At 44.9% G+C, this 11,433-nt stretch overlaps 1 protein-coding gene across 1 annotated transcript in view; it reads right to left on the reverse strand.

Annotated features, from left to right (window-relative positions):
• The window catches only part of aplp1 (amyloid beta (A4) precursor-like protein 1), a 32,564-nt gene extending 21,609 nt beyond the window's left edge, over nucleotides 1-10,955 (reverse strand). The window contains exon 1 of the mRNA XM_061081972.1: nucleotides 10,785-10,955. Within this exon, the coding sequence (XP_060937955.1) occupies nucleotides 10,785-10,850 (66 nt within the window). The 5' untranslated portion in view covers nucleotides 10,851-10,955. The remainder of the gene's footprint in view (nucleotides 1-10,784) is intronic.
• Between the last annotated feature and the right edge of the window lie 478 nt (nucleotides 10,956-11,433).

Genomic DNA, 11,433 nt, shown 5'->3' on the forward strand with positions numbered 1-11,433 from the left:
ACAAGTAGAGACTCTCAGCAGAGGCTGGTGACTAAGGGGGGGGGGGGGGGGGTGCAGAGCTAAAGCATTAATATATCTCTTTCCTTCTGTCTCTTATTTATGCACATATACAATTCTGATCACACCCCATGCCCCTGGGAGCCTGTCTAGCAGATGCATCTTATGGAAATGAAGCTTTGAGGTTATGTTTGAGGCACAGTGTGTTAATATTATTATTATATAGAATTGTGGAGGTGGACGTGCAGGCAGAAAGCTAAAAGCAATAACATCCTTTTGTTTGTGACAGAGACCCCAGATCCATACCAGACACTGTACATTACATACCGCATTATACTGTATATAAAAGTAAATATATAACATTTCAACTCTATGTCACAGCATGTTGGTGCAAGGCTTTTATTCAGAAGCCTGTGGTGTCACCACAGTGGTAACAAACTGGTCTTTAACTCCTGGTGAGAGTTCACAGAGGACACCATCACTCATAAAGGAGTCCAGTGCTCTAACCCATCAGTTTATCGAGGGGATAACCTCATCGTAGGTCTCTCACTGAGAGTGTTGCCCCGCACAGCGGATTTGGCCGACTACCCGCGGTAATGAGGTGCTCTGTTAATGAACGGCGGGATAAAGCGCTAATGCTGGCTCCACTGGGACCAGCTCACCACTGACTCAAAAGCAAAGAAGAACATAAAACCGAGGCTCTGCTGAAGGCGGAGTAGATGAGACAGTGTGCAGCACAGCAGGTGACGCTCTCCCACATTTGACGTACATCAGCGTCCTCTCACACGTCCTCCTCATCTGCCTCTGTTGTTTCCCATCAAACCCGTCAACACACACACGCTTTTTTTTTTTTAGCCCTCTCCTCTTCGTTCTCCCTCTCAGCATCAGTTGGCCACTAAAGGGTGGTAGCCATGGTAACACCACCCACAGGAGCCGGCTACCTTCCCTGTTACCGTAGCAACTGGTTCCCTACAGAATTTTAAGCAAGTCTCTCTCTTTCTTTCTCACATGAAAGAGTCCCCATGTGTTTGGTTCGACTTTCTACCCTCGGCAGGTCGTTGATCGCTGGCTTAATGGTTGGTTAGCTTTCCTTATCACCGCCTGTTGGTTGTTTGCACGCCACTTACATTGCTTATGCAGCGCTGGGCCCTGCTGAGTCGGGCCAATCGTGTCTGGTGTTCGTTCTGAGGACAGGAAACTACTCTCTCTTTAAAGAGATCAAAAACGTGAATGTTTCGGCTGTAGTATCATACAAATATTTCTACTATCCTAATCTCTCATTGCCTATATAAAGATAAACGGTGACAACAACAATGCCCTGGTGTTATCTGAGCTTCAGGAGTACGTGTATAACTCCAAAGACAGGGATGTAATTAGTGACATTATCAAATCTAAAAATAAATACAATATTATTATAATTTGACAATGATATTAGGCATTTTGATAATGAACTGATAATTAAAAACCAAATGCTATGATTTGCCATTTTCCTATATTTCATCAAACGGTGAATTGAATATTTTTGATTAGACTCTTTGTCAGAATAATTATACCGTATTGAATTAGAAAGAAAATGTTTCTTATTCACACTTAAATAGAATATAAAAGGATAGAATGACTCCTGCTGACTCTCAGTGTGACAAATCATTAGCTCACTTAATAATTTCTCACATGATTCCTCTGCTCCAGGGTCACGCTTCATGGTTTATACACAAATGATTAACTTGCCATTTTACTTGAATGGTTTGAACAACAATTTTTTTCTCTTCGCTTCAACTATGCCAACATCAAATATTACAAAAGTCGTAACTGCTTCCATCTTGGGTTTTTCACTCGTGCTAAACCTAAAGGCAGAGTGATAAATCTTTTTTGAATATTTGTACTTCTTCTTATCATTTTTCTAAAAGCCCAAGAGTCTGTATTCACTTCATTCAACAAAAGACCTAGAGACTGGAGAGCACAGTGTGATAAAGCCACTGATAAAAACATAATAATGCTAAGTGGGATCATGTCAGACTGACATGTCCTGTCTTGCTTTCGCTCTCTCAGTGTTATTTTATATCGGGCCACTCTGGTGAGATAATGCTTGATGTGCAGAATCACTCAGTAGATTAAATATTAGTGTTATCTCATTTCCTGAGGCCACAGAGTCTCCACAGACTGTCCAAATGAAGGAAAATGGTTTAATCGTTGAGACAAAAAAACAAAAACTCTAACCACCCTCCGGAAACCTCCATTTGTGCTTTGTCCTCTCCAAAGCCGCAGCTCCAGACTCATGTGAAGTATCCAATCTGGTGAGCTGAGCTGTTAACAGGCACAGCTTGGCCTTGGCGAGCACAATGACCCTGAGCTGAGAGGAGAATGAAACGTTATTCGTCTGTCCCCATCGCCGGCTGAATGTTATTGTTGATGATTAACAGAAGCCACGGCAGCACCTGAGTCTCTCAGTCGTCTGTGGCTCAGTGCACCCCCACACAGGCTCTTTATACACGAGTGACAGGCCGATCATTCCAGACCAATAGCGGACGATTTGAGATAATTAGCACTGGCTGATTTACAAAAAAAGACACGTTTGCAGACATTTAAGGCTTAAGAGTTGGTAATCCTGGAAAAGCTAACGAGAGCAGGCTACACTTTGAAAAACTGCAACTGAAACACCCCCCCCTTCCCACCAGCCCTCTGGCCTAAGCTACGCCCCCTAAACTAGATGAACGCACACTGCCTGACTGCTAGAAGCCGTTTTTCGTGACTCGGTCCCTAACATCTGGCTATCGTCTCTGCTTCAGCAGGGATTTCGACAGATGAGATAAAAAGTGTTTCAGAAACAAATTACCAACCTTACATTTAGGTTAAAAATCTCTGTAAAGACATGTTTTATTACCTGCGGACAGATACAGACCATCGGACGACTAAACATCAGCATCGACCATTGCAAACCTATATCGTTGGAGCACTACTTTATAGTAAGCATGCCATCTGTGTCCTCTGTATAAAAGTCAGCTGCAGGCATCTTTTTGGAGAATCTGTGCTGGGGTTGCTGAATACTGAACATCGAGTCAAATGCTGTGGGAACATTTTGTCTCATGGGACAGGGTGTTTGAGACTCCCCTGCTGGCAAATTTCCCTCTTTTGCAATAAATTCCATCCTGAAACGCATTAACACTGGCAAATAAACATCTGCGGGGAAAGATTTGGTTACGAAACTCATCGATGCCTAAAGCTGCTGATGTCAAAAAGAGTCATGAACTGAATTTCACCTCACCACCAAACACGAAACAAAACTCCCCCTTATCACTAATCAGGCCAGCAAGAATAATTGGTTCGACCCCCTATCCCCTATCTGAACTGGGCACCCGGTCAGGGATCAGGAAAGCCACCCTGATCAAAGAGGACCCCCCCGAACCAGTCCTTCCAGTTACTGCCATCAGCCAGACGTTACCAGGTCCCACTGGGCCAGACACACATGAGAAATCCTTCATTGCCTCTAGAATTACCAACCTCAACCTCAGAATTGAAAATAGACACTGCACTTTAACCTGTTTTTGGCAGTTGCGGTTTTTAGTCTGTGCTTATGTGGCTATTTTGAAATTTGGTTTTGACGTGTGCCATGTGTATTAAATGTACATTTTGTGTATTGTTGAGCCTTTTTAAAAGAAGACTTTTTGTCACTTGGGACAAACAATAGAGTTTATCTATATATCTAACGTCTGTCTGTTTGTCTGTCGATCCATCCATGGAAAAGTGATAGGCTGCAAGTAAGCATGTTCATGGCTTTTCTATCACTAGACAGATGCAAAAGTGGAAGAGCAAAATTATCTCAGGATGAAAAAGAGGAGCCGTACATGTCGAGACGCCGACTAAGATGTCAACTTGGGGCAGAGGCCGACGGGCTCTAAACAAATGTGAACAGCAAAATGTAAATCATGTCCTGCCTCCTGTATACCCTACCAAGGCACCTCCACATATTCCTGTTGCTGTGAACGACTCTGACATGAACAATCTCCTGCTGTGTTCTTCATATGTGAAAGGGAAATTCCGGTAAATGGCTGGAAGGTTAGAAATCAAAGGAAACTTGATAACAAGTATTGAATCTGGCCGCTTTGTAAAATTGGAAGAGTGATGGTAGAAAACATGATGGTCAAACATTGTGAGTGCATTAGTTCGGTTTGGTGATAACAGAGAGCGACACAGGGGCGGAGTCAGATCTCCTAAAACGTCAGGAATGAAGAAAAAGGCAAAATACAGGAAAAAATAAAAGGAAGGGAGAGTTTATATGATGAATTATTCAAGCACAAACAAAGTGTACACAGGGAAAGTGAAAGGATGTCACTGGCCACTGGGAGATGCTGAGACAGACCGAGGAGCAGCGTCTGGAAGAGAGGGTGGAGGAGGAGGAGGAGGAGGAGAGGGAGGGAGAGAGGGAGGGAGTGCCTTTGGGCTGTGGCAGGAGAACAGAGGAGGCTGGGGCAGAGGCAGAGATGAATGGGGGGGGATTTGAAAGGGCAGGCGTGGGGATTTTCTTTTGTGCTCTCCCGAGTGAGGCTGGGGAGTGGACCTGGAGGCCAGAGGAAGGGTGGGGGCAAAAAATAAGACAGGTATGAAGACAGAGGGACTGGCGTGGGCACGTTGAGAGGCTGCGTGACAAGTGCCAAAGCCCTGTCAACAAGCGAGAGTCCAGAGCTTTCCATCGCCTTCAATAATTGATGCGGTCTCTGCGCCGCCATCTTTGTGAAGCAGCAAGTGTGTGGTGAACGTGCCTCAGAGGTTCTCTACGAGTGGAACTGTGAGACCTAATGCAGCGTTCCACTACACCTCCGAATGACGTCACACCCGAAGAACCCGAGTTGATGGCGCTCCAGTTGCACAGAAACGATGTTAGCGTTAGGCAGCTAGCCATTGTTAGCAAAAAAGGAGCATGTCCACAGATTGTAATTGGGGAGCTCTATGTGTCCAACAGCTTTAGTGACAGAAGTTCTAATAAACAGTCAAAACTACAGCTTTCACTGCTGTTGATACGTTCCTCCAACCTTCTGGGTCGACTTGAGGGGGAGTTCCACTTGCAACTTCCAACTCGCGAGCGCATAATTCCGAGCTCTGAGGTTTAATGGACTGGCGCATAATTGCGACAGATTTCTATCCCTCAATGCCGCTGTGCCTTTGTTGAATTCAGATTAATGTTATACAAGTTCATTTTTTATCCTCCTGCAGGAAATGTGTTTTGCAGCCAGTGGAAAAGAAGAACTTCCTGCCAAACACTGCATCCATTTCCCTCTATAACAGCTTCTAATGTTCTACTGTAGAATATTAATAACTGGCCTGATGAGTCTCTGTGCACCCAACGACTCCACAGTCTCTCAATCCAGGCAGCCAAGGCCGTTAAGGAAATTAGATTTCGCAAACCTCCTGCTTTTCGTACAACTCAGCGTTCCACTCTGGCCACAGGGTTATTCCTTCCTCTCTCCTGCCCCCACCCCCACCACCACCACCTACACCACCAGCACCACCACCACCACCCCATCTCATTTCCAGACCACCTGTGAATACATGTACCCGACGGAGACGGATCTCTCTGCTTTACCAGCCAGACCCGAGCAGCAGAAAAAGGGCTGGACCCCTCCATTATCATGCGCTCCACCCTGCAAACCCACACAACATTCTGCATGCACTATATCACTTACACTCTCTCTCTCCTCCTTCGCCCTCATCCGTTTTTCAAATCCTCCACTGCGCCTGGGAAACCTCTCTTTCTCTCCACCAGCAGTCAATCTCTTTCACTGCACTCTCTCTCTCTCTCTCTCTCTCTCTTTCCTCCTGGACACGCAGCACCAGTGTTATCGCCACACTGCAGATGTTTTTCCTCAGAAACACATCTCATCGGCAGGACTAAACATCTGGCATTAAAAACTTTCCCCTGTAGAAATCCAACCCATTAGGCTTAGTGCGCCAGTTTATGTGTCGACTGAAGACCTCGTGCTCCGGTGATATCTCTGTCCTGCACGACTCCAGAGAGGAGCCAGGGCTGGACGTGATCAAGATGGCCGTGCTAGCCACTCAATCCCTGTAGGTCAGTTTGTTCTCAAACTGGGAGGGAGGCATAGAGCCAGTGCAGCGGAGGTGCATGAATGACCAGGGGAAAACATGGGAGTGAAACTAAGCTGAATAAATATGATTTATGTGGAGAGAATAAACAAATAAACATCCATTTTTTTCATGGCGAGAAAAAGTCTGGGAGCCATGCACTGCTCTAAGAGAGCAAAGACACACAGACGACACTTGCACATCACTAAATCCCACAGTCCCATCTGGGCTTTAGCTTTGAAAGGAGCAGGTGCCAGCATATATGTTTGATCTGCACACACTCGAGACCTGAAATTACCACATGGATCTACATGTATGTTATATCTGACATTCACTAAGAGGATGATGAAAGGTAGAGCAATCTTTGCACAACCGGGAGCAGCCTTATTCTAAATTCGTTTTAAAGACCTAGACGCAGCCGTGCAGTCTGGGAGGCTGAAGAAAATTAACTAATCAAATGTAGTGCATCAGTTTTACGCATGACGGACTAGAGAGATGACAGAAAGTGATGAGCCACGCAAGCAAATATCATTAAACGCTGTATTGGGAATAACTCTCTTACCAACTGAGACCCAACGTTCACAATATTGCAACAAGGCCAGAGGACGTGATTGAATCATCTCAATCATGTGTTTGGCAGAGCTTTCCCCAAATCTACCGGGAGGACATGATGCTAATGTGCAATTAATGTCATTTTATTTTCTGCAGAAAAGCTGGATGAACTCTGCGTCTGGAGATAACACCAACACTCCTCCTTTCCACCCAGGATCTCTAAACGACGAGCAGCCACGGTGAAAAATAAACCCCCTCCACGAGGCTCTGTCAGGATGTTGACGATTGCAACAAAGGGTATATTACTGTCATTTAATAGTTTATCACCTCGACGGCTCAATTGCCAAAGCACATTTACAGCACTCCTTTCCTTTAGTAGAGTGTAGCTCTAATTTCACAGTGACTTTGCAGGATTTAATCCAGGCCCTCTGTATGTGTGTGTGTGTGTGTGTGTGTGTGTGCTGTGGTTCAAAAACTTGGAAGGGAAGCCAGATGCAGAGAACAGGGATGAAAAACATGTGATACAATAAAATGGTATGTTTTATGCCCACTGGCACACAGATATAGTGGAGAACAGCAAGCACACGAGAATCCATTAGTGGAACCTGATTATCTCTTGGCTCTGAAATTAATTAAGTGAGTGTAGGGCAGTGTGTGTGTGTGTGTGTGTGTGTGTGTGTGTGTGTGTGTGTGTGTGTGTGTGTGTGTGTGTGTGTGTGTGTGTGTGTGTGTGTGTGTTTGTATCTGGTTGTTCGTATCTTTTCTCTTCTTCTTTTAAAAAAAACAAACAAATCCATGTTTGTGACTGCACTGAGAGGCAGATGGGGGTGGGAGGTGCTTGAATCTGTATGGCTGTATTCCAGCAGGCTTGAAACTGCAGCTAGTGGTGGTGGTGGTGGTGGTGATGGTGGTGATGGTGGTGGTGGGGAGAGTTTGACTATACAGCGACTTCTCGACTTTAAATGTGATTGTCAGCCACAGTTAAATCTGCTTCCTATCCTCACACCCCTCCCTCCTCTTTTCTCTCCTTATTTCCTCCCTTTGTGCTTCGTGTTTTCTAAGACCTCGGGTGTTTCCTGCAGCCTGTAGATACAGTGCAGACGCAGTAGGTTGGTTCTCTGCTGTTGTTCTGCAGCCTCTCTATAGACCGTAGTGCTCTGGTTTGCACTGTCCATTGACCATTTATCATGATGAATACAGAGCTGGTTGACTAAAGCTGAGCATATTACCTGTAGTCCCCCCTTTTTTAATCAAATCAAGCCACACAAAAGTGCAATCACTGTATGATTGCTTTCTTCAATCACATTTTCCTGCAGGAGGTTTTTCTCTGTAGCAAAAACTGACTCACTGCACTTTGGCTTTTAGTTTTGCTGATGTGTGAGGAATCAAAACATCAATGTGTTCTTTGACGACAGATACTGCAGGATAATATGAATTCAAATCCAACCGACAGAATAATTTCTAAAGTAGCAGCTGCTTCTTCAGTATCTCTGACTTTTAAACCCGTCGCAAACAGCGGTGCTAAAAAGGACTGCTAAGTTACAGTATTAGATTAATCTATTTTAGATATTTCTTTGTTTTGCGTCAATGTGGTGAGGGCATCTGAATTCATTATATTATTTAATTTCCTGAATTAGTCAAAACTAGGCCTTTGTTGTCTGGTCATTTTCTCCATTGATTTCCCCCCGAAAAGTAATTTCAGGGCTGTGGATAAAATCCTCTACAATAATTTGTGTCATCTTCACATCGTGGTTGTAGCTCATCACAGTTTATATTGTGATATAAGACAAATTGTGAATGGAAAACCCTTATCGGAAATGTAATACATTCAAAAATCATATATTAATCTAATAAAGCAGTTCCAGCAACAACCGGCAAACTACAGCCAAATATGTTTAGGGGATAGCTAACACAAATGTTATTTATACTTTTATACTTCTATATATGAAATCTCTCAGTATATTGTTGAATCACCATTACCCACCTCTTTATTATTATATATATCAAACATCATTGCTATTTACAAAGATATTCAATCATATTATGGACTCTTCTTAAAAAAGGGAAAAACTAATGCATAGCATATAAATGCCATTGAATCACTAAAGAATAAATTTAATTAAAGTTAATCCTTCTGCTCCCATTTAATGCCGGGCTACACTGAGGTTGTCTGTCGGCGGATGACCTTTTGTGTCAGGATGAGAAGCGTACAGTGAGTCAATTACTGTAGACAAATGCTTTGAGTGCAGCTAAAGGTAAGTGCTATTAAAGCTGGGATACCTGGGATGCCAGCGGTGGACTTGACGTAAGTGACAGCCTGGCAACAATCTCTCCGTCACAGCGAAATACGACACAAGATGAAACTGAATTTGTATTTCAGCAAAAAAAAAAATCCTGTGTCTTCTCTAATCCGGAGCACTGTCTGAAAATTTAATTTACAAGTGTGATTACGCGCTGAGAAAATGAATTCACTGTGCCGACAATATTAAATATTACGCAATAAAAAAAGAGATCAAAAATAAATTTGCCCAATTCCCACATTTCAATTGAATGGATGTTGAGCAAATTAAAGGGAAGCTGACAGTTTCATTAGGACTAATACCACAGTGTAATCCAGCCAGGCAGCCAACCCTCTCACAGTGTAATCTTCAGTGTAAACCTTCATGGGCAGGTCTCCTTGTAGGAAGCCAAAGCCTGTTTCTCAGCATAGCAGTAATCCCACTAAGGCTCTTAGAGAAGTGAAATAATTTCAGAATGAAAGGAGAGGCTTTATGACGGGTACACACTCACGGTGGAAGATGGCTAATAAATAAACATCTCACAAATCCTCTTATGGGAACTTTTTTGGGGGGCGTCTGAGAAACCAGCAGTGGAGATGCATGGCACGCTTCATCTCAGACATCAGTATCGGCTTTGTTCCCCTCTCCGTTCTTCCAGGTGGAAAAGTGCGTTTGACCTGAACCACAGCTCCAGCAGGGACATCATGACTCATCCTCCCTCCTCCTCCTCCCCTTCTCCACAGTCACACACACCTCCAACACCACCCCGCTGCTACACACAAGTGCACACATGCTCCAACCTGAATTTGTGCCACGGTTGTGTTGCAGCGGGAGGTAGCAGGGTGACTGAGGAGAAACTGAGAAATAGAGGTTGAGTGCATCGAGCTGTGGGCCTGTACAGGTCGTGCTGATGGACCTGCAGCAGGGGGGGGAGGCAGGAGCAGCTGGTGGCCCACTGATCTGTCCCCGTACCAGGGGCTTTCACAATCTCCTCTCCAGCTATTGATGGAGACAGATGCCAACAGGATGACCCCGTATCTCTCATTAGTGCACCCTGTGTCACACTCTGAACAAGCTATGTCCAATGATACATCAAAGTCATCCCCTGCTGGTGGGAGCACAGACATTCTCAGGGCAACACGGATAGAAGAATATGACAGATCACACAGCAGCCGTGTGCACAAGGGGTCTCAATGTGGTATTAAATTGGGCTTCTCTTTCTCTCTCCACGTTTCAAACCCGTCAGTGTTCTTCCATGAAAACCAAATGTGACACAGGACATTGAATATGCATGACTCCATCCTGCTCAGGATCTGCACCACTCCACACAAAAAGAGGACGGATGCAGAGCTGCAGGCTTCCTCTTGCTCGCAAGGCCAGATGGGATGAAGTGAGACAGGGTTTGTTCTCCATCCCTCCACGGAGCAAAGAGAGGCTTTTTAAACACCGTGCGTCACGTCGGGTGCACAGGCCCCGGGCTGGAGCCAGACGTCAAAACCACACATGTACGCAGCCCCTTTATCTTTTAAATCCTATGACTCTGAGCTTCCATTCATATGTTATATTGCACGATTTAGCATTTAAAAAACCCCCCTCTGCCATCACTGCGTGTTAGTGGAGGTTGTGAGTCTTGTTGACACACAGGACGGTGCTGGAGGATGCATTTGCAAAAATTAAACCTGCCCCTGGATGAGGATGCGTGTCAGCAATATGGATACAGGAGAGCAGCTGTGTGCGTGGCATGTAGACGTGATTGCATATATGTATCAGTGTGCGTGGGTGCAGGATTGTTATCCCCAAAAGTCCCATTGACATCCAGAGAAAGATGCAGAAAGGAAAAAAGAAATGCGCCATCGTTACATATGATTCGACTCTTACCTCGACGCTCTCCCACACGCAATAGGACAATACAGCCATCAGCATAGGTAATGCGGTATGTCCCATTTTTCCTCTCCTTCTTTTGTCTCTTTTTATGACGAACTTGCTCTTATGGAACAACTGACTCCAGCATCAGCTGCGGTGGTGGACGGTGCGCGCCGCGGCCTCTTCCCTGCCGGTATCTCCTGCGTCCTGCTCGCTCTCGCCAGCTGGGATTGTGTGTGGATGAAGCCTGACAGAACCAAGCCCTGTTTCTGCGGGTATTCATCACACACTCTTTTTTTTTTTTTTTTTTTTTTTCCATGGCCTTTCTAGTGGTGTCTTAGTATGGAGCGCCACCTGGTGGTGTTTGGGTGGTGGTGGTGGCGGCTCACCGGCTGATTCCGTGCGTCAAAGGAGGAGAATCCAAAACAAGAGTCCACGTTGTTGTTGTTCTCGCTGATGACTCAGTCGGTGTGTGTGAGGGTTTTTTTTGGGGTGGGGGGGTTTCTCCTGCATGGATGTGTCATCAAGAATCACACTTTCATGACTCATGCAGCTCATGGACACGTGGTTCTCCTGGAGTCTAATGCAGAAGTCCAAGTACGGCAGTCTGTATTAACTGCACATATATAATCCTGCAGACACTGTGCAAACAATATAACATCAC

The sequence above is a fragment of the Limanda limanda genome, chromosome 11, assembly GCF_963576545.1.
Source record: "Limanda limanda chromosome 11, fLimLim1.1, whole genome shotgun sequence".
NCBI classification, from domain to species: Eukaryota; Metazoa; Chordata; class Actinopteri; order Pleuronectiformes; family Pleuronectidae; genus Limanda; species Limanda limanda.